This window comes from Paroedura picta, chromosome 12, assembly GCF_049243985.1.
Source record: "Paroedura picta isolate Pp20150507F chromosome 12, Ppicta_v3.0, whole genome shotgun sequence".
NCBI classification, from domain to species: domain Eukaryota; kingdom Metazoa; phylum Chordata; class Lepidosauria; order Squamata; family Gekkonidae; genus Paroedura; species Paroedura picta.
In genome coordinates this window covers 36,506,072-36,533,847 of record NC_135380.1, presented here as the reverse complement: position 1 = coordinate 36,533,847, position 27,776 = coordinate 36,506,072, and the positions used below count along the sequence as shown (strand labels likewise).

The 27,776-nt window shown below is 44.4% G+C and overlaps 1 protein-coding gene across 2 annotated transcripts; it reads left to right on the top strand.

The window, feature by feature from the left end:
- The first annotated feature begins 1,466 nt into the window (after positions 1-1,466).
- TNFSF15 (TNF superfamily member 15) lies at positions 1,467-14,560 on the top strand. 2 transcript variants are annotated; one of them, XR_013225917.1, is made up of 5 exons: positions 1,467-1,764; positions 7,988-8,039; positions 9,717-9,749; positions 10,776-12,441; positions 12,860-14,560. XR_013225917.1 is itself a non-coding variant. In XM_077306205.1 (4 exons), the coding sequence occupies exons 1-4, from the start codon at positions 1,570-1,572 to the stop codon at positions 11,210-11,212; spliced, it is 717 nt and encodes a 238-aa protein (XP_077162320.1). In that variant the 5' UTR covers positions 1,467-1,569; the 3' UTR covers positions 11,213-12,565. The 2 variants fall into 2 exon arrangements, 1 of the variants encoding a protein (XP_077162320.1); XM_077306205.1 differs by lacking the exon at positions 12,860-14,560 and having other exon boundaries at positions 10,776-12,565.
- Positions 14,561-27,776: the final 13,216 nt, after the last annotated feature.

Genomic DNA, 27,776 nt, shown 5'->3' with positions numbered 1-27,776 from the left:
AATTTCTTTTGAATTAATTTCATCCCATTGGTTCTGGTCCGTCCCTCTGGGGCAAGAGAGAACAACTCTGCTCCATCCTCGATATGGCACCCTTTTAAATACTTGAAGATGGTTATCAGATCCCCTCTCAGTTGACTCCTCTCCAAGCTAAAGTAAAGCTGAAGAATTTGCAAGGAAAGGTGATGCGAAAACTAATTTTTGGCACCAAAAATCCACTAACCACAAAGCTGCTGCCTGATCTTACCTCCTTGACAAAAAGCTTATTTCTGTCACCAAGTGAGACAATATGTGTTGTGCTAATGCCAGAATTTCAGAATTCCTATTTTACTCTTTTAAAACTTCGAAACTTCCAAAATCCAACAGCTAGACTCCTTTTTTTTTTTTTTTTGAAGGGGGGCGGAATTACTGGACTGCATCCAGCTTAAATGAATAATCACTACATTCCATTGGATTTCTGTTTGTAGCAACTACTGTGTCCCTTTTGGTTTCTGTGTACTTAAACCCGAGGGATTTTACATGGACAGGAGCCCAAATGCCATCGATACATTCCAAGGTTTAAGATGCCCATCCACCTGCCAAGGAAAATACCTTCGCACCTTGAAATAAATAACACCCAGCATCCAATTCTATAACCTTTGATATTATCAATGCAAGTTCATACTGGAGTTTTTCCGTTCAAAAAAAAAAAAAGGGGGGGGGGAGAAATTTAGGATGCCTGAATCAGTTGCAAAATTATGCCTATTGCAGCAAGATGAAACTCCCGCACCTTACCCCGCTCCAGGATGATGGAGCAGGCGGGACTTTCATCCAATCTAATAGAACTCTTTTTATAAGATTAAATTATTTAAAAAAAAAAACTTGGGCCAAGGTCCTTTGCAATCCCTTCTCCTCGACATCAGAGCTGTTTCTTGCTTCTGTTTTTTTGTCCTTTTTTAAAAGGGGGGGGGGTGACTGTTTTTTCTGCCCCCCTCTTTATTTTAAGAATGAAAATATCCACTTTAGGGGGGATGAAAGTTAGGAATATTCCTAGTCCCCAGAAATTCTCTCAGCTTCAACAGCAGAGGCGTTTGAAATGAGATTTGCCCTGGTGCTGGCTTGTTTGAAGCCCTCACTTCTGTCCCTTTGCTTTGCTTTTCCAAATAGGGTGACCCCCTGGCCCAGGGGTAGTCAAACCGCGGCCCTCCGGATGTCCATGGACTACAATTCCCATGAGCCTCTGCCAGCGAACGCTGGGAGGGGCTCATGGGAATTGTAGTCCATGGACATCCGGAGGGCCGCGGTTTGACTGCCCCTGCCCTGCCCTATCCACATTCCTTTGGGCCCCGGGCAAACTCTTGCTCTCGTGATCCCCTTCCTTCCCCTTCGGGGACTTTCCTCACTTCCTCCTCGAGAGCAATCCGATTTCCTTTCGGGCGCAGTGAATGCTGGCGGAGTTTTTTTCCCCGAGCACGGAGGCGTAGGTTGGAAAGGGCGTGTTACTATGTGCCGGCTGCAATGCGATGGGATGAGTTGCGGCGTGCGCATAAATAGGGCCGGACTCCGAGCGGGATCGAGAGGCAAACCGCTACCATGGACAGGGCTGCAGACATCCCCCTGCAAGGCAGCCCGCCCTGGCCGGCCAGGCACCGCTGCAAGCGGGACAGCCGGGGACAGCTCTTCGGCTGCCTCCTGGCCTTTTGCCTGCTGGCTGTCTTCATGCTGGCTTTGCCCGTCGCTTACCTGCTGTCCAAACACCTCGGGGAGCCGCCAGCTTGCAAGGCAGAGGTGAGCCAGGAGGACCGAGCTGGGTGGGTTTGTGGCAAAGGGGGACGCCGGCAGAGAACACATGGGGGACCTTATGGGAGTTTGTAGCTATTGGGAGGAAAGGGAAAGAGGGAAAGGAAGCGAGACAGCATCCCTGTCCATTCATTTCCTCTCTGCCTTCTCCGTTTATGGCTGTTCATTCAGGCCTTTTTTCATAAAGGGCGTTTGACTGGCGATAGGGAAGAAGGGACAAGCTTTCTAGCTTTAGAAAATGCAACAGGTTCTGAAGTGCCTCTGAAGACCTCATGAGTGATAGGGATGTGAGTGTCCTGCATAGTGCAGGGGGTTGGACTAGATGACCCAGGAGGTCCCTTCCAACTCTATGATTCTATGATTTTATATTCAGGTCCCAGCATCTCTGGCTAAAAGATCTTAAGGAGCATGTGCTGGGAAAGACCTTTCTTTTCCTGAGACTCAACAGACCCACCAATAGTCAAAATAGACAAGCCAGAGCTCGATGAACCAAAGGCAAGAACCAGTACAAGACTGTCTCATGCCTTGTCCATTTGGATGGAGCTAAAAAATCTCCAAGAATGAGTTATGTGGAGTTAAATTTGAGTCTGGTGGCACCTTTAAGATCAACAAAGTTAAAAGTGCCACTGGACTCAGCGCTCTGCTGCTTCAGACCGACATGGCTACCCACCTAAAAGTGGAGTAGGTGAAGGGTGGAGGAGCCGAATGGAAACAAGTGACAGAAGCGGGCTCAGATGGTGTCTCTGCACGGGGAAGTATGAAAGATGCAGCTGTCCCATCTGCAGTAGCGTAGCCCATTCTGCAGTCAATTTGGTGTAGAGATTAATAGCGGTGGCTTCTAATCTGGCAAGCCGGGTGTGATTCCCTACTTCCCCATATTCAGCCAGGTGGATGACCTTGGGCTAGTCAAAATTACCTTAGAGCTTTTCTGACTGAGCAGTTATGTCAAGGCTCTCTCAGCCTCACCCACCTCACAGGTGTCTGTTGTGGGGGAGAAGGGGAGATGATTGTAAGCCACTTTGAAATTCCTGGTCGAGAAAAGCAGAATATAAGAACCTTCTTAGCCTTCTCCATGTCTCTAGACAGGACCTTGGGGAGGCTCCCAGGGGGGCAGTAAGAGCCAAGAGGCTAGAAATGTGTATGGCCTGTTCCTTTATTTCTGAGTTCTTCTGCAAATGGGAGTTCTCCCACTGAACAAAAGTAGCTGGTAGTGCCTCAGATCATTGATCCATCTCAACCAAATGGATTCTGCTCATGTGTTCCACTGAGGAACTCCCCAGTCTGAACAAAAAGAAAAGATCTCTTCCATTGTCACTGGGTAAGGAAGAGAGATGTCTGTGCTGAGGAGCACCTTGGTTATGCAGATTAGTGACTCCATTAGAGCCCGGGCAGTCAAACTGTGGTCCTCCAGATGTCCATGGACTACAATTCCCATGAGTCCCTGCCAGCATTTTCTGGCAGGGGTTCATGGGAATTGTAGTCCATGAACATCTGGAGGACCACAGGTTGACTACCCCTGCATTAGAGAACAAAGCAGGAGCCTGGGTCTTAATTGTTCCATGCAGAAATCATTGCAGCGTAGTTTTTCAACAGACTATATTCAATGCAGAACAACAATTGTAGTATAATAAAGCGGTCTAAACTGGTTGGCTTTTAAACTGTTTCATTTGGCTCCATGCAAAGTACTTCCAGGTGTCCTTTTGCGCCAGAGAACCTTCCCTGGGTGGGCAACCTAGCAAATGAGGTTCAGTGTGGGCAAACACAAAGTAATGGATGTTGGAGTAAAAAATCCTAACTATAAATATATGGAGTTCAAACTGGTAGTAACTGGCCAGGAAAGAGATCTTAGAGTCATGGTAGGTAAATCGCTGAAAATGTCAACTCAGTGTGTAACTGCAGTAATAAAAAAAAAAGGCAAATGTTACGCTGGATGACATTAGAAAGTGGATTGAAAACAAATTGGCTAGTCTGATAATTCCCTTGTACAAATCTACAGTGCAGCCTCACTTGGAATATTGTGTACAGTTCTGGTCACCGTTCCTCAAAAGATACTATAGCATTAGAAAAATGCAGAAAAGTGCAAGTAAAATGCTCCACACCTTCCTTATGAAGAAAGGTTCAAGAGAGTAGGGCTTTTTAGCTTGGAGCAATTATGATCGAGAGGTCACATGACTGAGGTTTCCCTATCCCTATTCATGGGATAGGGAAGGTAGAGAAAGTGCATTTCTTCCTCTCTCACAATACAATAATTCATTGACAGTTGGCTGTTCCAGGTGCAGCTAGAACATTCTGTCTGTGGCAATGATGCTCTGTATTATTGGTGCTTGAGGGGCAACCATGGGAGGGTTTCTGGATTCTGGCCCTGCTGGTGGACTTCCTGATGGCACCTGGGTTTTGGCCACTGTCTGAGTAACACAGGGACCATTTCCGCACTAGAAGCTTCACAATGGGATGCAGGCTGGAGTTTGAATTGGGGCAGGTTGCCCTGCTTCTTCCTGTTCCCGCACAGGGAAGCATTTGACCCAGTGCACCTCATCTGCCCCAGATTTGTGCTCCTGCTCGGGAACTGGGGCAGCAAAGTTCCCAGTGCGGAAATGGTCAGGGTGTTGAACTGGATGGGCCATTGGCCTGATCCGACATGGCTTCTATTCTGATCTTACATTTTTAAGTTACAGTTGGGAATGAGCACTGGAATGTATGTTGCTATGCGCATCCCACCAAGAGTAGTCAGATTGTCAGTCTGGCTGGGATTAAAGTCTCCCTGGGAGGAGATGGCTGTGGCTTCTGATTAGCTCCCTCTTGGTTTAACCGTATTCCATACCATGCGAGACTCTGTCCATGTGGTTCTCACTGCCCTGACTCTATCTCACACATTTTGTTAGATTGCCCCTTATATGAGCAGTGTCGGGATGACAGCTTTGTTGCTTTGCTGGAAATTAAGCCTTCTGTAAGCAAGTCTATGACCTTGCAATTCCTCCTCTCTGACAAAGACCCAGAGGTAACCATTAGAGTCACCAGAGTCTTAGCTAAGATGCTTTTATAATATTCTGCCTATTTTGTATTTTATATTTTATAGCAGGGGTAGTCAACCTGTGGTCCTCCAGATGCTCATGGACTACAATTTCCATGCTCGTGGGAATTGTAGTCCATGAACTTCTGGAGGACCACAGGTTGACTACCCCTGTTTTATAGTTCATCTTATCATTTTAAGATCTGTTTGGTTATGTAACCCCATGGCCTATTTTACTATTTTGTTGCAATTTTAAGCCCTACTTCTATGTTTTATACATATTTTATGCCAATAAAAGGTTACTGAGCTCCCACTTGCACAAGAGTTCCCTTCCCCAGCAAAGAGTAAAGTATATTGACTCAGCAGAGGAATAATATCCAGATTGAAAATTACTCCAATATCCCTCCAAGCAGCTGGGCCAAGAATTGAGTATGTCCATTTGAAACGCGAAGCCTGTTTTTCAAACATTTTCTTGCGGTACGACAAGCCTCTCCAAGAATCTGGAATTTATCCTCATGCATTTCACGCAGGCTGCTACGTAACACCTATGAAGCAATTGGCACATGCAGAGGTTGGCGTGAATGAACTTACGCATAGACTTTGCTGACTCTTGTGTTCATTCAAAAGGCTGCCGATTCACACTGCCAGACTGTAAGAGTCATCACTGGAGGCAAGCCATCTGGATCTTGGCCCAGTGGGAAGGGAAGCAACTATGTCAACAGGACTCAGCTGATTAAGATAGGCTATAAAACTTCCCTCTGTGTAATTCCATTCACATAGGCCAGCTGCTCTAATCAACAAAATAAGCCATTCATTCGAATCCTAAACATTAGCATATGGATCATGGCCCTGTTTCTGTTACAGTGATGGGACTTTTTTTCTCTCTCCAGGCCTGTTGGCAAACTTATTTGGGGGGACCAAAAAAAGAAAAGAAAAGAGGATTCTGTATCCCGGGTGGCCAAACTGTAGCTCTTTGGATGTCCGTGCTGGTCAGGGCTCATGGTAACTGCAACCTTTGACCACCCCGGTCTAATACTACATCGATTTGGGGCCCTGCCATTTCCCCACCCATGCCCCTAATCAAAACCTGAGCTCTTTTCATGGTATGGTGAGAAGGCTCATGATATCGCATTGTTACTGAAGCTTAGGATGTCTTCATTTAATCAGAGCTAAAATGGAAACCCTCTAGAATCATAGAATCATAGAGTTGGAAGGGACCTCCTGGGTCATCTAGTCCAACCCCCTGCACTATGCAGGACACTCACATCCCAATCGCTCATCCATTGTAACCTGCCACCCCTTTGCCTTCACAGAATCAGCCTCTCCGTCAGATGGCTATCTAGCCTCTGTTTAAAAATTTCCAAAGATGGAGAACCCACCACCTCCCGAGGAAGCCTGTTCCTGAAAGCCTCATAGATGATGCTGTCTTAATTCTCATGCAATCACTGAATAGTGCTAAGAAGCTTATTTTAGAGTGGCATGCCTGCTTATTGTTCCTCTTTTCTTCAAATATACCATATGCCTATCCCTCTACGCCCAGGCTGGATTAAAGCCAGCTGATGCTCTAAACCAGGGCTCCCCAGGGCTCCCCAGGGGTTAGGCAGACTTCCCCAGGAGTTATGATGTCTGCGGACATCACTGGAGCCCACTTTCCCTGTTGTTCTTTAGAGCTAGACTTTTCCTCCACAATGGAAATGACAATGGATCGTTCGATTGATTGGCTGGCTCCTGCATCTTTCTTCCGCAACCAGTTCATTGAAGGGGCATGTCACCACTTCCAGAGTTCTCAGAAGCCTGAAAAATATTTCAAGTATTCCTTCACAGTCAAAAGGTTGAAAAAGGCTGCCCCTCAGCCCTTCCACTGCTTAGAAGAAGAGTTGGTTCTTATATGCTGCTTTTCTCTACCCAAAGGAGTCTCAAAGCGGCTTATAATCACCTTCCCTTTCCTCTCCCCACAACAGACACCCTGTGGGGTAGGTGAGGCTGAGAGAGCCCTGATAATCCTGCTCGGTCAGAACAGCTTTATCAGTGCTGTGGCGAGCCCAAGGTCACCCAGCTGGTTGCATGTGTGTGGGGGGGGGGCGCAGATTCAAACCTGGCTTGCCAGATTAGAAGTCCGCATTCATAACCACTACACCAGGCTGGTTCTTGTTGGCTTAACCAACAAGATGGCTTAACCAACAAGATGCAGTCAGTTCTCACTATGCCAAAGAAAATGTTGTTGTTTTTAACCAACAAGATGCAGTCAGTTCTCAGTACGCCAGAGAAAATGCTGTTGTTTTTTTTAACACTGTCGATTAAAGTCGAACACAGCAAATAAGGGCAATTGCAAAAAAAAAAAAAAAAAAAAAGCCGATTAAAGTCGAGTGTGGCAGTGAAGGAGTTAAGGCAGGTTTTCTCAACCAGGGTTTCATAAACCCCCACGGTTTCTTGGCAGCCCTGGAAGGGTTTCTTAACTGGGTGGGAGATAATTAATTTTTAAATATATTTTAAAAATTTGTTAAACATTCATCCGGTGATATGACCATATAAAGGTAAAGGTAAAGGTATCCCCTGTGCAAGCACCGAGTCATGTCTGACCCTTGGGGTGACGCCCTCTAGCGTTTCCATAGCAGACTCAATACGGGGTGGTTTGCCAGTGCCTTCCCCAGTCATGACCGTTTACCCCCCAGCAGCAAGCTGGGTACTCATTTTACTGACCTCGGAAGGATGGAAGGCTGAGTCAACCTTGAGCCGGCTGCTGGGATTGAACTCCCAGCCTCATGGGCAAAGCTTTCAGACGGCTGCCTTACCACTCTGCGCCACAAGAGGCTCTATGACCATATGTGGTCATGTAAAAAAAAAAAACTCCCCAAATGGCCAATGATGGGCCTGTAGAGGGTAGGAAGGGGAGGGTCCCCGGTGGGCATGTCCACAGCTTGATAGTGAAGAGAGAAACTGTAGTGCGTCTTTTCCTTGGTTCCCTAAACCCGTGCTTATTTTTGCTGAGTGGTTAATCCAGGGCTGCCCGACGCATGTCGTTCATTCTAAATACTCATCCCTCTAAAGGAGATTATTCTGTGCAAGATAGGAAGAGCAGGATGACTTTTGCCTGTACAAATATTAACATCAGGCTGTAAAAGAAAATTTGGTGGAGGCAGGGAGCTCTAGATTTGGCCCCGGATTAACTGCTTGGGTATTTCCTTTTTTTTTTTTTTTCAGGAGAAAGCTTTCAGGATGCCTGAATTCCAGAAACAAATTGGGACTCCTCCTGGTAAGTCACGCATGATTCCCCCACCCCGGTTATCTTGCTTACTTTGGCAGAGTCTAAGGACATTCTTGCGGCACAAATTCCTTTAAGCAACAAAATACATTGTTGAGAAGATGACTAATTAGGGCCTGACTAGCCGGGACAGCAACCATCCGTGTTACTCCTAAGCATCCCCCCCCCCCCAATGGGACAGTGCCTTCTCCAGTCTGTGAGCACAAACCCCAAACTTCTTTTTCAAAAAAAAAAAAAAAGAGTGGGGGGATGAGAGAGGAAGGATGGATGGGGGGAGGGGGTTGGGCATTCTGCCAACCCAAAAGCAACCCAGCAGGAAATCCCCTCCTCATGCAATTATGGGACAGCATTATTCCTGCAAGCTACAGCAACACAGTCCGTTTTGGCAGACAATCGGGATAAAAATGTAGTACATCAATAATGAATACAGTGATAGAGGAGGAAAAAAGACAGAAATGGGGGGAAGGATGGCAGAAACACCAGAAAAACTTGTTGATTTTTAATTTCTCTGTTTCAAACAACCTGTTTCTTTACTTGTCTTCCCAACAATATTAAAAATAGGATAGCCTCCACGGCTCACATTATTCCCTAGAGCAGGGGTAGTCAAACTGCGGCCCTCCAGATGTCCATGGAGTACAATTCCCAGGAGCCCCTGCCAGCGAATGCTGGCAGGGGCTCCTGGGAATTGTAGTCCATGGACATCTGGAGGACCGCAGTTTGACTACTTCTGCCCTAGAGCAAAGAAACCCCCCAAAAAACCTCCAATTGTACATTAGAATGCATTTTGTCACGTGCTTTATGTTCCAGATTTGTCCCATTCCTGTAGAAAAAGAAGCTGCACATCTATAACAGCAATAAAGGAGTCTCCCCCCCCCCCAGTCCTACAAACACACACTGCACCATGACACTTTGTATAGAAAGCCACACACTGATACTGGAAATATGTTTTGCAATGCCAGATGTTTCTTCGTCTTCCAGAAGTTTCCCGGAAAAAAACACAGTACAGGGAACGCTGACATCCATCATGATTGCTGATTTTTGCTAAGTCCCAGCAGAATGATGTCAACCCTACAGGCCAGCCAATTAGAATTGATCAGACCACCATTAATTTGCAGCTCTTCTCCCAGACTTTTCCCCAATTGATTTTCTCGTTCTCAGATCTTGGCTGCTTCCCAATGGGAGCAGGAAAAGGCACCCCACCCACCCACCCCTGGAAGCCACCCACAAATAATGGCATGGAATGGACAATAGAAATACGCATGTAAGATGGGAGAAACCAGCAAACATCACACAAAGCAATGGTCTGAACTGGGCACCACATGAATGGGAATTGAAAAGTACTTGCAGCTCAATTGTGATTGCTACACAGAACACAGGGAGGCAATCTTGGACCTAACTGGATTCACTGTAATATGTAAATTGGTGATATATGTATGCTGTGCCCATTTCATAAACTGGGATTTGGTATTTTGCTGAAAACTCAAACCAGGATAAGCCTGTTTTCTTTCTTGAAACAAAGATCCAGCCATAACCCAATTTTCTCCCAAAAACATTCTACTCAATCTCAGGAGAACAAACCCTCCTAGGTACTCTGTATGGACTAAAACCAGATTAGACTTAAAGCATGGTAAATAATTACATTTTCTCTCTCATTTTCTTTATCTGTAGCTACAGAATTGAAGCCATGGGCCCACTTGACAGGTAATTTTTAATGACTGCTCAGATTACCAGGGTTGGGGGTAGGATTTGAATTCAAAGCCCAAAACGGGGAAGGGCAGTATTTCTAAGCACAATGAGAATGTTCTCTGTATGCTGTTTCTAGAATCTTAAAGTACAGGATGTGCTGTAGACCTGACTGAATCGGAATCACAGAATCACACAGAGCTGGAAGGGCCCACCAAGGGCCATCCAGTCCAGTCTCTCACCTTCTTGGGGACTTGAAAATCACACCTTCCTGACAGGTGCTTATCCAATCTCCTCCTAAAAACTTCCAAAAAAAGGAGACTGTCACTCCACCACCCTCTGAAGCAGCATATTCAATATGTGAACAGCCCTCACCATCACAAAATGCTTCCTAATATTTAAGTCGAGCCTTCTTGCCCCTAATATGAACCTGCCATTCCTAGTTTCTAAAAGCTGCAGTCAACAACTTAGCCGCCTTTTCAACATGTCTACCTTTTACATAGTTAAACATAACTATCTATCTATCACTCCTTGCCCTCCTCTTCTCCAAGTGACACATACCCAGCTCTCTCGACCTCTCTTTTTAAGGGATGGATTCCAACCCCTGAACAATCCTAGTAGCCCTTCTCCAAACATATTTCAATTTGTCAAGATCCTTCCTGAACTCCAGTGCCCACAACTGGACCCAGTTTTCCAAATGAAGTCTAACCAATGCAGAATAGAGAGTAATATAACTTCCCTTGCTCCTATTCTATGCTCTTAGCAATGTAGCCTAATATCTCATTGGCCTTCTTAGCTGCCATATTGGTTCTATTGGATCATATTCAACGTATTGTCCACCAGAACTGTTAAATCCCTTTCACATGTACTACTCTCAAGCCCAAATTATTTAGTGTTGAGTGCAAATCAGATTTCAGGATGCTATGAAAGCCATTAAGACAGAGGAAAGAAAAAATTACCACAGCAAATGCACAAATTTCTTGAATGTTTTTCATATGTCCAAAACGGTGTGAAAAAATTAAATTATTCTCCTTTTTCCTTCAGTGTCAGCCCCACATGAATTAAAATGTGTGCCAGGATTCCCATCCCTCCTGTGGAAAGATGACCAAACACTGCAGTCTAGTCCTAAAGTCAAGATACATTACGAGAATGGATTCCTGGTGATCTCAAAGCCCGGGGATTACTTTGTGTACGCTCAGGTTACTTTCCAAAATCAAATTACAGAGAAGGATAATTGTAGCTCGGGCAAGGTTACCCGCGTAACACAGACAATCTCAACATCCTCAAGCCGTTACCCTGTTCCAGTCGAGCTACTGAGAAGTAGCCGTACCGTTGGTGAGATACAGAACTGGAAACATGCAATTTATTTGGGGGCAATTGTCCATCTACAAGAAAACGACACCTTGTTTGTGAATGTCAGCAGCGCTAAACTGGTGAATAACAAACACGGGGAAACCTTCTTTGGTGCTTTCTTAATCTAGCCGCTTGTAAGGGATCATAGGGATAGACCTTCCCCCTCTCGAAGCCCCGTTAGGATTCATCATTCTACTTTGCACTATGGAAATCCTACAAAGTTTGGGGTGACTGTAGAACTACTATTATCTAAGTGCGGCCCGTATCCTACCTCTTTGGCTTGAGCTAAGCCTTGCAAGCCATCCACCAGCCACAGGAGGGGCTTCATCCAACTTCAGAGGCTCTTCTTCTGCCAGAGACATTTACAAAGACCTGCATAAGGGGGAGTTAACCCCCCATAAAAAGATTAAATATAATAAAGAATAAAGAAATAATATAGAATGCTGCTGACCAAATCAATGAAAACCTATTAACTTTGGTAGAAAGATAAAAGAAAAGTGATTTGAAAGTCATGAAAAATGTGAGAAAGAACCAATTAAGAAGTTTTGCAAAGGTTCTGGAATGTACTGTAACATTCTCCCTTTTTAGAAATCCTGGGCACGGGCCTAGTTGGAGAAAGGTCCATTATGTTGGAGGAAAGTTTCAGATAACACTGAGCAGAATAGCAGAAGGTTGTGGGGTGGGGTGTTAGTTTTGGCAGTGGGTAATATTGTCTTTCTTCTTCTTATCCCCGGAAAGCTCATCTATTGTGTGGAGGTGCTATGCACATCTTTATTGAATGGTAATTAGGATCACTAGGAATCTGCAAGAGCTCTATGAATTTACCATAGAGTTTCAAGCAATTCCTAGAGAGTTGTGTCATCACTTCTGATTTCCCCAGAAGTAATGTCACACGGTCACTGATGACACAGTCCTTTGACCTGACCCTTCCATTTCTCACTGGTTGCCTGGCTACCCTAAAGCACCCTACAGCAATACAATAGCAGACGTTGTATATTTAAAAGACAGAGCCTTTTCTACTGTGGTACCACAACTATTTGATTATCTATTTATTTAGAAATGTATACCCACTTCTCCAGAGACCTCACCAAAGGTAGCCTGTAAGAAAACTACTAGAACCATTAAATTCAAAACAAAGTCATTAAATAAGCCACTAAAAACAAGCTGACACAATTAAAACAAAAAAAAATTCAAACACCCTCCCCAAAACATGTTCACCTGGGAATCCCTATATTTGCTTTACGGTGCTAGCTAGATCAATGTTATTTGCTCATACTTCTGACAGAGTATAATGTATTGCTTACATGGTAGATATCGTTCTGCTGCTCTTTGAATGTGTTTTATTGTCTTGTATTATGTTTCAGAGAAAAACAGAACCTTTCCAAGGCAATTGGTAATAAATTTTATATATCAATAATTTTTTAAGGACCAACCAAAACGGTTTCTAGGTATACTCCGTTTTCACAATTTTTCTTCAGTGGTTGATTCCTTATACTCTTAACAAGCAATTTATATTTATATAGATAGGCCACCGGCTCTGTAAAGTACTGTGGGGAATGACAGTCAAAAAACATTCCCCTGTTTTTTTACTGTCATTCCCCACAATACTTTACAGAGCCGGTGGCCTATCTATCTATATAAAAATTGCTTGTTAAGAGTATAAGGAATCAACCACTGAAGAAAAATTATGAAAAAGGAATATATCTAGAAACCGTTTTGGTTGGTCCTTAAAAAATTATTGATATATAAAATTTATTACCAATTGCCTTGGAAAGGTTCTGTTTTTGTCTGTTTGTGTTTTGAACCTTTCTTCCTTTCTCGTGTTGTATTATGTTTCTCCTTGTTTAAGTCTATTGTGTGGTGCTTTGGAGATCATTTGATCAAAAGACAAAGTCTTTTAATATATAATTACTGAAATCCTATTATTAGAAATGTAACACAAGCATACATACATGATATCTTTGGAATTTATATATACATATACATATGATACACACACATAGGCACACACTTTTTATATTAGAATTAATAATAAATTTATCTTCTCTCTCCAATTCTCAAAATCAACTTCAGCAAATACTTCCCTCAGCAGCTGCTACAAAGGTGGTCACTTTACCTGGGTTGGAAAATGGAAATAAAATTTTAGATTAACTTTCCCTGAGAACGAGACCCTTGTAGTCACCCAGTTCATTGTATGTTTAATCAATCAATGTTTATTTGTATAATCTCCCCTTTCTAGTTGGCTCAGGGCAAGTCACAACATATTAAAGCAGACATAAAGGTAAAGGTATCCCCTGTGCAAGCACCGAGTCATGTCTGACCCTTGGGGTGACGCCCTCTAGCGTTTTCATGGCAGACTCAATACAGGGTGGTTTGCCAGTGCCTTCCCCAGTCATGACCGTTTACCCCCCAGCAAGCTGGGTACTCATTTTACCGACCTCGGAAGGATGGAAGGCTGAGTCAACCTTGAGCCGGCTGCTGGGATTGAACTCCCAACCTCATGGGCAGAGCTTTCAGACTGCATGACTGCTGCCTTTCCACTCTGCGCCACAAAAGGCTCAAAGCAGACATAATTATATATTAATTTATATAAAATATTTTTATATAAATTATTTTAAAATCACCTCTTAAAGTGTCACTCGAGGTAGATTCTGAGCAAATTCTGAGTGCTCTTTGAGGGGACAAGCTTGCACACCACTACTCCGCAACAATTCTAAACTTCAAGTAACTCTAAATTAAATATCATAAAATCAGGTCACTACAGCTTCCCCAGCTGGACAACATTTGGATCAAAGTGTGAACATTTTATGATGGTTTATACCAAGTCAGACTATTAAGAGCCAGTTTGGTGTAGTGGTTAGGAGTGTGGACTTCTAATCTGGCGTGCCGGGTTCGATTCTGCACTTCCCCACATGCAACCAGCTGGGTGACCTTGGGCTCGTAACGGCACTGATAAAGCTGTTCTGACTGGGCAGTGATATCAGGGCTCTCTCAGCCTCACCCACCTCACAGGGTGTCTGTTGTGGGGAGAAGAATGGGAAGGCGACTGTAAGCCGCTTTGAGCCTCCTTTGGGTAGGGAAAAGCGGCATATAAGAACCAACTCTTCTTCTTCTTAATCCCATTCCGCTCAGTAGTCTGTTTGGACTGGCAGCAGCTTTCCAGGCAGAAGGAGAAGGGGTGTCTCCAAATACCTGCAGCCTTGATACCCTTTAATTGGAGATGCCAAAGGCCTCCCAAATGTAAAGCAAATGTTTCACTCCACAAGGCCTCTTTGAAGTCAGAAATCAATTTATCATTACAAACAAGGACTTTTATCTCCATGTGTTTTTCTCTTCTATGAAAACTGGTGCATTATGTAGGACTAAGATGTTTTTTTTCCCCATAAGTGAATAAAATCCCAAGGAAATTAGGCAAATCATGAAAAAGGAACTGCTGGGGATGTGGGGGGGGGTAACTCAAGGTCAGGGGTAGTCAAACTGCGGCCCTCCAGATGTCCATGGACTACAATTCCCAGGAGCCCTTGCCAGCATTCGCTGGCGAATGCTGGCAAGGGCTCCTGGGAATTGTAGTCCATGGACCTCTGGAGGGCCGCAGTTTGACTACCCCTGCTCAAGGTAATCCATGTGTGCTATCTAAAAACAAGGAAATATCCAATCTAGCCTCCACTGAAAAGGAAATAAGCAGTCCTGTTCTGAGACTCCTGTGTTGACTGTAGCAAAATGTAGCAATAATTGTTCTACTTGTTGTGAAGCCATCTTTTGTTCTTCCATTTATATCTTGAACTGGATTCAAGACTATATTTTTGTATACTTCTTTGTCATTCCCTTTTGGTAACTCTTGCTATAATGACAAATATCCCAAGTTTAACAATCATGTATCATATATAATCTGTTTTATTGTTATTTAGAAATGAAAGGTGTTGTTAAAGGGAAAAGGGACATTAAATACTGGTAGTTGTGGGTTTTCCAGGCTGTGTGGACGTGGTGGGTACTTCTTGTTCCTGTTGTTTTGACAGCAATTGCGGCTGGCATCTTCACGTTCCTGGTAAGCCATCAGTGACTAAAATTTCCAGCCCGAAAACCCACAACACTCCATTGACTAAGGTCATGAATAGACTTTGGAAATTATATAGATTTTGTAAAAGAATTCACCAGCTATTTTGTGCATGAAATCTTTCATTTATACTTCATGAGAATGTTCTTAATCAGAGCCAATTTGATTTTTGTAAATATTTATTTGATATTGTCAAACCAGTCTCTATTTAAAGAAAATAAATAATTTTTTAAAAATCCTGAACTAAATAAATGTATACAGTGTTTCTCATTTACATTTTCCCCCTTTGAGTCCCGCTCTGCAAACTCTTTTATTTGCGCATTTAGATAGGAGAACTTATGAACCACTTCTTCAGTTATAAGGAATCTCAGGATGAGCAACCACAAGGGAAGCAAAATGCATGAGAAAATCAACAAAAAATTAGTCAACGTAACTGAACCTTTGTGTGGGGCCTGGGGATCCCCCAGAATTACAGCACATTTTCAGACTGAAGAGATCAGTTCCCCTGGAGAAAATGGATGCTTTGGAGCAGGGGTAGTCAAACTGCGCCTCTGCCGATGTCCATGGACTACAATTCCCAGGAGCCCCTGCCAGCATTCGCTGGCAGGGGCTCCTGGGAATTGTAGTCCATGGACATCTGGAGGGCCGCAGTTTGACTACCCCTGTTTTGGAGGGTGGACTCTGGGGCATTGGACTACACAAGGGTCCCTGTCCTCCCCTGTCTCCATCCCCAAATCTCCAGGATTCTCCCAACTGGGATGTGGCACCTTTGCACCTTCATTCCCCTCTGATGGCCAGGGGACAACCCAGGAAGTCTAACGAGCACGAATGATAGAGAAACACTCTGTGCTCAGTAGGAAAAGCCTTGTCTTTGGTTTTAACCATTCCTTTTAAAGACTTCACCAACTAAAACTTCACCTTTTTAAAACTTCACCAACTCGTCTTCACCAACTAAATATTTCTCAAGCTGTTTGGGAACACTCAGGGAGAAGCTGGGCCGTGCACACACATGTATTGAATTGCCTTATTTACTTCCAACTGGGAATTTTCAAACCAAATGCCTCCAGCATCCTTTCATATAAACCTGCAAAGTGGACTTACCTGCAATCGCTGCTCATCAAGTGGTCTTCTGTACAGGCACACATGGGGGCCTCACAAGGACCGTTTATGCACTGGGAACTTCACTGCCCCAGCTCCTGTGCAGAAGCACAAATCAGGGGCGGACGACATGCACCAGGCCAAATGCTCCCCCATGTGGATGCAGGAAGAGGTGGGACAACTGGCCACGACTAAAACCTCAGCCTGCAGCCTGGCATGAAACCTCCAGTGCATAAACGGTCAAGTACAGGCCACTTGGGGAGAAGATCTGGCAAGCTTTATTACAAGTTTCTAGACCTCCAGAGTGCTCCCCCTTTCCACCATCTCCAGTGTAGACTTTCCCATCCCAAAGTACACATGATGGGGGAGAAACAAGCACCGTTCCCACCGTTCTCTTTGATGCTTTCAGGAGCCAACTTCAGTTTTAGTCTCATGCTCTTGCTTCTAGCCCTGGACTTGCTTCTAGGGATGATGAAGAATAAGAGTTGGGTTTATACCCCGCTTTTCACTACCCAAAGGAGTCTCAAAGCAGCTTACAATTGCTTTCCATTCCTCCCCCCACAAGAGACACCCTGCGAGGTAGGTGGAGAGCTCTGACAGAACAGCTCTAACAAGACTGTGACTGGCCCAAGCTGACCCAGCTGGCTGCATGTGGAGGAGCAGGGTATCAACCCCGGCTCACCAGATTAGAAGCCGGCACTCTTCACCACTATACCACGGTGGATATTTGTCCACATTCTGCTGGCAATACAACCTTTAATACACAACTGGGGATAGTCAGTATTTTTCCTTTAAAACTGGGCCAGAGGTTGATTGATGCTATCAGAGACTGATTTGTCCCATTTGGTTCAGCCATGAAGAGAAAGGGGAATGAACCACTTTCAAGGCTTGTATAACTCCTGGAATATACTCCCCCCCCCCCACACACACACACATACACTTATTATGGAAAAATCTATTTATAGCATTTGCACATGGTTTTGCATTGCTGGACATTGTTCTAAGTGGAAGGGTCCAAGATAAATCTGTCAGAAAGAGAATTCCCAGATAGGAGAAGGGTGTAACCTGCTGAATATTAGACATGTTGGCTGTCTATTGATGTGGGCTGCATTTTCTAGTCTTGGTGAAAACTAAGATCTTAGATTTTAAAGCAGGATTGCAAAGCCCTTTGCATACCAACCCTGGTTTGAGACACTGTTGCACCCTCATAAGGCAGGATAGAAGAAGAAGTGTTAGGTTTTATACCCTACTTATCACTACCCAAAAGAGTCTCAAAGTGACTTACAATTGCCTTCCTTTCCTCTCCCCACAACAGACACCTTGTGAGGTAGGTGAGGCTGGGAGAGTCCTAAGAGAACTGCTCTGTGAGAACAATTCTGTGACTAGCCCAAGGTTACCTAGCTGGCTGCATGTGGAGAAGTAAGGAATCAAATCTGGCTCTCCAGATTAGAAGCCACTGCTCTTAACTAGTGCACCAAGCTGCCTCACACAAGTCTCAGCCAGTTTCATTTGGTAGCATCAGTCCTTAAAGACTGGAGCTAAATTGTTTAGATATAAAGAAGGTGCCAGAAAACATTTCCAAGTTAAGTTTGTTAAATGCCCTTCACACTCGCAGCATACTTGGGTAAACATGGCTGAATATAGTCACTGGATAAGTCCTAGCAGCCCTTTGTCCGCCACTCTTGGCCTGCTATAACTATGTTGTTAAGGATTAGTTGTGGGTTCATGCTTTTATGATATTGTTTTAATGGGATTGTTTTAATGGGATTGTTTTATGTAACCCACCTCGAGCCTCCGGGGGGAGGCAGGATATAAATAAAACGATAATAATAAAATAATAATAATAATAGTAGTAGTAGTTCAATTACTTTTATTCCACAATCCAGAGTGATCTCTAGAATGAAAGGCCCCCTTAAGGTCCATAAAGGCTGCATATAACCCTTCCTCCAACCCCCCCAAAAGATGATTATTTCTCAGCCAAAGGGATTGTGGGATTGTGTCAGTGCTTGGCTTTTGTGGCCCTTTCTTGCCTGCTCAGGGAAATGCCAATTGCAACTTTCAGGAGGAAAATTTCCACCAGGCCAGACTGGCCAGGGATTCTCTTTTTTGGGGGGGGGAGGGGGGCAACATCTTGGCATGGAATTGGGGTCACTGTAGATGGGCAGGTAGTTGTGAGTGTCCTGCATAGTGCAGGGGACTAGATGACCCTGGAGGCCCTTTCCAACTCTGTGATTCTATGATTCTATGAAATAATAGGGAACTAGACAATGGTCATATATCAAAGAACTGTGCCTAAAGCTTATTTGTTCATGCTCCAATATGGCTTCTAATTCCATCCGATCCAAAAGTTTCTTAGGTAGATACACAGAATATAACTTTCCCGAAGAAGAAAGGAAGATAATTGGATAATAGAAGGATAGGCCCAGTCTAGACCACTTTTAAAATAGCCGGGACAATAATCAAATGTCTCCATGAATCAAGCATCTGCTCTCTGATATTAATTTGAGTCAAAATTGGGGCCAAGACTGTGGCCTCCCATTGTGGATCAGCACTGAATAACTCATTGGGAATTAGATCAGAGCCAGCCTAAGTTTAATCACTTGACATCTCAGGTCAAGAAGCTGGTAAATGAAGAGAAATAATAGTCGAAAATGAACTAAGCACATTAGCAACGGGAAATAGTCCCTTGAAGTGGTCTATCTACCTTGAGGGGGCAATCCAGCAATGCATTTTTAGATCTGGATTGATAGCAGTGTTAATAAAGGACCAGAAGGCTTTTTAAAAGCTGAAGTGAGACATCCCCATTCCTTACTCAAGGCCATCTGTCTCCACACCTGAATCAGATCTCTATACATTTTCTTCTGGTCCAGTAACTCTCAGAGAATTGATATTGTACATTTACTTTTACTCAACAATGCTTCTCTTGGGCTGGTGTTAGCACCTGGGTTGTTGCAAGCTAGGCCCCCTCTCCCTCCCCAATAGTGGGTGCATCAGTCTTTTGGGCACGGGGATAGAGTTATTGATCGCCTTGATTGCTGTGGTTTTTCTGTATTGTATTGGTATGTCCTTTTAATGGGGGTTTTAATGGATTTTATAATGAGGACTTTGTGACCTGCCATGAGCCATTGTATGGGAGTGGTGGGTTATAAATAAATAAATAAATAAATAAATAAATAAATAAGCTTCATTAGTCTGCAGTCACTATTCAACCAGCTGTTCTGCTTGGCTTCAAAAGGTTCTTTTTCACATTGGGAGAAGTTATACAAACAGCTGGAAACCAAGTCTGACTGCAGAAGCCTATTGAGTAAGATGCTACAAAGAATGGAACCCATTATTGTTGTTGTTAGGTTCGAAGTTCTGTCCAACCCATTGCAACCCCATGGACAATGATCCTTCAGGCCTTCCTGTCTTCTACCATTCCCCGGAGTCCAATTAAATTGGCACCAACTGCTTCAGTGACTCCATCCAGCCACCTCATTCTCTGTTGTCCCCTTTTTCTTTTGCCCTCAATCGCTCCCAGCATTAGGCTCTTCTCAAGGGAGTCCTTCCTTCTCAGGATGTGGCCATTGTATTTGAGTTTCAACTTCAGGATCTGGCCTTCTAAAGAGCAGTCAGGGCTGATCTCCTCTAGGACTGACAGGTTTGTTCGCCTTACAGTCCAAGGGAATTGCAAGAGTCTTCTCCAGCACCAGAGTTCAAAAGCCTCAATTCTTTGACACTCAACCTTCCTTATGGTCCAGCTTTCACAGCCATACATTGCAACGGAGAACCCATTATAATCAAGCCTTATCACTAGAGTCAGAGCATTACTGGCCAACAAAATTTGATTTGAGGACAGAGAAAAAAAATTGTGCTGAAACAGAATAGTGTTCCATAGTGGAATCTATAAGAAAAAAGACTGGGAGATGATAACCTACCATAGCATCACCAACTTTTAAGTGTTTAAATTAGGAGCCAGAATATAATCTATTACACTAGCACCTCTCCCATATGTAAAATCACCAGCTCCATCAACCTCTAAATAACCATTCAATGGAGAAAAATTATCTGGATTGCAAATGTAACCAACTCTAAACCACCACTGTTTATGTCCTCATCCTTAGCTTTTCTGATGTACCAAGGAGGGGAGAAATTCATCATTATCAGGACCTAATAATTTGGAGAAAAGATGATAGTCACTACCAATTGCATTGAAATCACTCAGTAATACTAGAGGAATACTTGGAAATTGGGTGTACAAGCCATCAATAATTTTCCCCAAGTGGACCCATCTTTGAATTGTTACATTGGGCATGTTTAGAAGCACGGCCTTAAACACCTAATCACCTCTGAACACCACTTTGCCTGTGTGGAATTTTGTGCAAGGTGGGTCACAGCTAAGGGTGCCCAGTTCTCCCTCTCTGTCAGCAGAGCTAGTGGCTACCAGGAAGACTGATATGATAATAATTATAGCAACTGGGTTGACCGGTGAAATTCTGCAGACCCTTTGTAATAAAATAGTAATGAACACTTGATATCTAATACATGTAGGTCCTTCTGGGAAGGAAGGATGTGGGGAAAGGTTGGGGGAGAGGTGAACCAGGAGATGTCTTGGTGCCAATGGAACGCTGAGAGCACCTTGGGCAAGAACTTTAAGCTAGGCCTTAGGGCAGCCCCATGCTCATGATTTAAATGAGTCGTCTGCCCTCAAGGCTGAGATCTCACTGATCGTTCTCGCTGATGTAATAGCAGCTAGGAATGCTGTCTTATGAGAAAGGTGTTCAGTCAAACATGAGGCCAGAGGTTCAAATGCGTGAGGACCAGGGATAGTGACCACTGTGGAATTGATAGCATATTTGAGGATAGTTTACTCAAATCCTTTAGAAAAATTTGAGCCATAGCATGCAAAAACTGGGAATGGCTCTCTATATGGGAACAGAAAGATGACATCACTATCAGATGATTTAGACAAACCTGATTGTTTAAGGGGTACCAGATAATCAAATATCGCAAATCAAGAGCAGGAAGCCACAGAAATCTTTCTAGCAGATAGCCAGTTACCAAGCCTTAGTAGAGGTTTTTTGTTTTGTTCTGTAGTTATGTAAAATTGTCAAAACTGAATTAGAGAATCCGTAGGCATGGATGTCAGGTACCATGCTGTTAAGCACAGGAGGTAAAACCTGGGTGGAATAGACCCTGAAATCCCAAAAGGTCATGTGTTAGTGGAAGATGAATGTAACTGTTCCCTGATCTTTGTAAGACAATCAGGAACAAGATTTGTCTGGGCCGGAATGGCATTATAAAAATACAGCACGTGAGTCTGCCTCTATCTTCTAAACTACACTCTCTGTTAAGGGAAGAGTTGGAAATGCAAAAGTCTGGTTCCAGGAAAGCTTCCCTCCCTGCTCTGGAGCAAAACAGTGGGGCCTTGGGGACCCCATTCATTGAAGGTGGGGTACAGGTATTCCTGTTGAATGGAGCATTCATGGTGGTGTGCTTTGTTTGGATTTTCCCCCATTGACCAAGAAGAGGGCAGTAAGTTTGATTAAATATGAACAAATATTCAGGGTTGTTATGAGTGAATGGTGGGGTACACTTGAAAAGTTAGTTATATTACATTAGATACATTTAAAAAAACTTACTCTTTTTAGGAGTTGTTGACCTTGAATTTCAAGGCTATACATACAACAAATTTCAAGTTTTGGGAAAAGATTTGTGCTTTGCACCCTGATTCTGTGAGTCCTCCCTAACACGCTGGTGCAGTCACAAAAGACTCCACTGGAAGCTTTGCACCTGCATGTGCCAGAGCAGAGCCAAGGCCTTCTCTGGGGAATACTGGGCAGGGCGTTGCTTCCTGGGATCCCCCGGACAGTGTCCCGTCCTTCTCCCCCCCAAGCATTCCATTCCCTCCACGGCGCCTGACAGTGGCACTGAGCCAGCTCCGTGATGTCATGGATCTCTCTCCTGTTACGAGAGACATCAGTAATGTTTTGTTTGTTGCAAACAACATTCCAAGTGCAAAATACAGTCTGATTGAAAGCAGACTGTGATCGGAAGCACCCTAACACCCCCACTGCATTGTCTTTCCAAAGAAAAGCAGCGCTGCACAGTGATTACAGATGGCCAGCATGCTTGGAAACCCCAAATAAAACATTCTTTTTCCCCCCATGAGGTTGCAGTGAGAAAAATGTGTTCAAGATCTGCACCCCAAAAAGGTCAAACGGGCATCAACCAGGGCCTGGTAGAACACTCTGCTGAATAGGATCAGGGCCATGAGGGACTTTCCACAGTTCCGCAGGGCCTGTAAGACGGAGCTGTTCCACCATGAAAATAACATCAAATGTCTGACCTCCTACTTAAAGTGTACAACTTACAAGTACCACCAACCAGGAGTGGTTTACATATTTACGGGAGTTAATCTAGCAGAGTACAATTTCTGTGAGAGTAGCCAGATTGGGAGTAGAGGGCCCACCCACAGGGGAAAGGGGTGTCATTCTATGTCCTTAGAGAGTGAAAAGGTGGGAGGAGAGAAGCTAGGGGCCTCATCCATGGGGGGTGAAGGCAACATGTGGGGCCCCTGGAAATGTGGGGCCCATAACACATGTACTACACGGAGAAAGTGGCCCTGCCACCAACAATATGGACACAATTTGCATGCACCTCTATCTCAAAAGACAAAAAGTCGGCCTGCCTGAAACTTTGAGCTTTTTTTAATGTTAATAATTTTTAAGACTGATGATCTTATTGATTTTACTTGCCAAAAAGCCCATCACATAAAAAAGGCAATGGGCGCTAGCGGGGGCTCTGATGGAAAGGGGGGGAGGCGAAGCACCTTGGGGCACTGTGGAGGCATGGGTGAAGTCCTCAGGTGGCGAAGCATATTGGCGGCGGGGTGACCCCTCTGCGAGGCTGCAGTGGCCCATGGACAAGCCCTCGCCATTCTCCCCCAGAGAGGCAGTGGATGTGCTTGGCGGGTTGCGGGGAAGGCCTCCTCGTCCCCTGCCTACGACTCCCCTGAAATCTCAAAAGCCTGCTGGTTCTTGGGAGACATCAGGGGGATTGATTGAAATGTGCAGCCCACTGTGCTAGTCTCATAAGAAGTGTAGCAGGCCACTGAGAGGTGGCTGGGCTCTCTCTGCAGGTGGAGGAAGCAGGGGCAATCGGGACTACTGCTGCCCCCATGTCCTGTAACACGCTCACCCCTTGGCCCAGTTCTGAGCCTCTTCAAACCCAAATGGGGCAGAAGAAGGCAATGTCGGCTTCATTTCAGACTTTCTAGATTTATGACTTGATGCTTAAATGCTCTCAGTAATCAAACCAGTTAATTCATTAATTAACCAGAAAGAATATGGGAGTAGAGAAAGGCCTTTATTCAGCAGCTGCTGAACAAGATGAAGAAGAGTTGGCATTTATACCCCACTTTTCACTACCTGAGTCTCAAAGCAGCTTACAATCCCCTTCCCTTCCTCTCCCCATGACAGTCACCCTGTGAGGGAGGTGGAGCTGAGAGAGCTCTGACAGGACTGTGGCTGGCCCAAAGTCACCCAGCTGGCTGCATGTGCAGGAGTGGGGAATCGAACACCCGGGTCTCCATATTAGAAGCCACTGCTCTTAACCACTAAAACCCAAGAATCAGCCAAAAAGAAGCCAGCTGAAATCCAAATGCAGCCAGGATTTACACATATGCATATTCATACAGCCTGATGGACAAAGGAGCCCCTGAGGACCAAGATGCTGACGTTCCTGATTATGTCAAGCACCAAGCAGAGTAAATTCCCAAAAATAAAATTATAAACAAATAAATAAGCAACCATCTGGCCGCCTTACGGTCAGGCTAAGCCAGGGAGTGTCTTCATGTTATCCCAGCATTCAGCTGCTAGTTCACAGGGAGGAGCATGGGGCCAAAGCTGGGAGGAAAAGCTGACTTTGGGCAAGGCTGTAGAGCAGTGGTTCTCAGCCTTCCTAATGCCGTGACGCTTTAATACAGTTCCTCGTGTTGTGGTGACCCCCAACCATAATATCATGCAAGGGTTCTTTCACAGACATTAAAATGAAACTGACCAGTGGTGTGAAGATCCATTGTTCATGACTGCATATAAATTGTTTTTTTCCCTGCGTTTCTCAGTTTAGTTCTGCCTCTTGTACTGCCGAGCTGCGCCACTACCTGGAGCGCCTGGCAGGAGGCTGCACTGCGCTGGAGGCGCTGCTGGAGCGGCTGGTGTCTGCAGGAGGAGCAGCAACAGTGGCAGCACCCCCCCCCCCCCCGTCAAGCTGCTTGTCCTGCTGAAACTCCTGTGAAAGGGTCATTCGGCCCCCAAAGGGGTCCTGATCCCCAGGTTGAAAACCACTGCTGTAGAACAACCCCCCCCCCCATAATACATGACGATGATCAGAGGAGAAAATTAATTTAAAAATGGCAGCCTGGAACTGTCTAGAGCAGTGGTCCCCAACCTTTTTATCACCAGGGACCGGTCAACGCTTGACAATTATACTGAGGCCCGGGGGGGGGGTAGTCTTTTGCCGAGGGACGTTGCCGCCACCGCCACCGCCGCCTGAGCCCCTGCTCCACTTGCTTTCCCGCCGGCGCCCCTAACTTCCCGCCACCCGCCACCTGCTGGGGGCCACTGCCAGCAGCAGCTGCGCAGTGCCACGCCGAGGAGGACCAACTCATCGACGGAACGGGGACCACTGGCCTAGAGAACCCTGCAAGAGACAGCCTCGTGCTATTTTCATGTCTTACACAACCATCTCCCCATGTCATCACTGTCATCAGTTTCAATTGGCTTCATTTGCATCCGTTGCATCACCTCGTTTTCCCACTAAAATCACTTGTCTGGAGTGGACAAAAATAAATATGTGGTAAGTATCATGAGAGAGCATAAGCAAGACTGTGCTGTGATTGCCCCCCTCCCCCACAGTTCCACAATGACTGGGAGTTTTATGTGAAAGTCAATTGGCTCAGTTACTTACAAATATTCTTTTCATTAGGTTTCCCCACATCCATCTGATGCAGCAGCTGAACGTTTGAGCCCAGTGGTACCTTAAAGACCTACAAAGTTGATTTAAGATATAAGCAAGGTTGGGGTTTGGGGAAGGTGATGAGGACTTACTACCCTCCCTTTGGCCTTTGAGGAACTCAGAGGACAGTGTCATTCACGAGGCAGGGATCAAATTAACTGAATTCTGTATAGAGCACAATTTTCTGATATTAAATGGTCAAAGCAAGTTTCCTACATCTGCAGATTTCACATTCACGTCCCCTCGAGGACAGACTGTGATTGATTACGGCTTATGCACTTTTAACTGCTTCCAAAATATTTCTTCTTTCTCTAGAGAGGCACGTACTGAGAGTGACCCACTGACTCTAAACTGGGATCATACTGGGATAGATGTTTACAGTCCCAGTGTATCTCTACCAGCAGCTCCCACTGAATCTTGTTTGAAACGGATTAGATGGTCCGCTAAGATGGAGAAAGAGATTACATCTCTTTTGGAATCTGAAAGAATGATAGAACTTTGGGAGACTTTAATTAACTCAAGCTCACCTATGACTGCTGTAGAGCTGTATTCTCATATAGTTGACCTTTGCGGCCTTAAAGCACAACCAGTCTGTAACAAAGGCAGCAATTCCTCCTGGTTTGACCAAGAATGTCATATCTAAAAAAAAAAAAACTGAGGGAGCTATTTAGACAGGCCCAATCGTCAGAGGATCAGACTATTATCTACAGTTACTCTGAAAAAAAAAACAGTATAATTATCTTATCTGAGAGAAAAAACGGCTTTATTCTCACGATAATTGGGCCCGCCTATTTGATATGGTTAAATCCAAAAATTCCAAAGCATTCTGGTCAGCTGTAAGAGGACCCTTGAGTGGGAAGACTGGTAATTTAGAACTTATTATTGCCCCCCAAGTTTGGGTTGATCATTTTTCTGCTCTATTTAATGTCCCAGCAGCTCCAGAAAATCTGCTGAATGACTCCATCCCAACTAATGTCCCTAGATGGTCCCCAGTTTTGCCTGACGAAGTAGAGGAACTAATTCTGAGCCTTAAGATAGGCAAAGCCCCAGGCCAGGATGCCCTATCAGCTGAACTTCTAAAAAACAACCCTAAATGGTGGGCTCCACCCTTGGTCAACTTATTTACCTTAATTGACTTACATAGGATTGTCCCAAGTTCTTGGTTGAATTCAATAATTGTTCCCATGTTTAAAAATGGTGACCATGACAACCCTAATAATTTTAGACCTATTAGTTTATTATCAATTATAGGTAAGATTTATGCAAAACATCTTGAACGGCGCCTAACTGATTGGGCTCGCTCTCAAAGAATTATAGGTCCTGAACAGACTGGTTTCTTGCAGGGTAACTCTACTATAGATCATTGTTTAACTCTCTCATGCCTGGCCAAGAAATATACGTCCCAAAATGGTAAGAGGCTATACACAGCTTTTATAGACCTTAAAAGTGCTTTTGATAAGATATATAGGGATATGCTCTGGAATAAATTGCGATTAATGGGTATGGAACCGAGACTTGTGTTTCTTATCCAAAAACTTTATGTGTCCACCTCCTGTCAAGTCCGGTATTCTTCAAAGGGAGACTTAACCTCTAAGATCTCAATGTCCATTGGAGTTAAGCAAGGCTGTATTCTGGCCCCCTTGTTGTTTAATTTATTCATTAATGATTTAGTGCAAAAACTGGAACCTATTAATGGTCATCCCCCAAAACTTGGTTCCCAGCATATTCCTTTGTTGTTGTATGCCGACGTACTACAATACTCTCATATACAAGGGTTGGCTTACAACGATACTTATCCACCTTTTACCAATATTGCCAAGATAATAAGTTAGTAATTAACTATGGTAAAACAAAAGTTTTGGTTTTCTCTAAGAGCGGGCATGCAATGACTTGGTCTATTGGAGGCACTTCAATAGAACAAGTCAAAACATTTAAGTATCTAGGTGTTACCTTCCAATATAACCAGAAATGGCGCTCCCACTGCCAACGAGCTATCAATCTGGCCAAAACCTCATCTTCCTTGATAAAACAGTTCTTTTTCTCTGCGAAAGGTAACCAATTTATTCCTGCAGCAATTAAAATTTTTAATGCCAAAGTAATGTCCCAGCTCCCGTTTGGATGCCCCTTATGGGTTCCTGCCCTTAATAAATCTATTGAGGGTGTTCAATCTGCTTTCTATAGGCAAATTGCAGGGGTTCCCAATTGTGTCTCCTACCATGCCATTTGCGCAGAATTTGGCCAAATTAGGGTAGAGACAAGGGCCTGGATAGCTACTTTTAAATTTTGGGTGCAGAATCCAAAGGCAAGGCTAGGTGAAATTCTTGTGCAGAATCCAGAACGCACAACAATGCATGTGTCATGTCCCAATGTCAATCTTAGGTGTTTGTCCAGGGCTGGAGGTGGGTTCCTCTTCTCCTCTCCACCCCTCCCCTCTTTCCTGTTTTTGCCTCATGCCACAAAATGCAAATGGTATCTCTGAAACATTAAACAATGCTTGTAGCGACTAGGAGTGGAAGGCTGGGGAGATAACCCAGCCCAGCTGG

Bases quoted from the DNA above. Each gene is read 5' to 3' on its own strand.
- TNFSF15 (XM_077306205.1), top strand. From the start codon at position 1,570: ATGGACAGGGCTGCAGACATCCCCCTGCAAGGCAGCCCGCCCTGGCCG. The intron at 8,040-9,716 runs GTAAGTCACGCA...CTTTATCTGTAG, and splicing joins ACAAATTGGGACTCCTCCTG to CTACAGAATTGAAGCCATGG. The intron at 9,750-10,775 runs GTAATTTTTAAT...TTTTTCCTTCAG, and splicing joins GCCATGGGCCCACTTGACAG to TGTCAGCCCCACATGAATTA.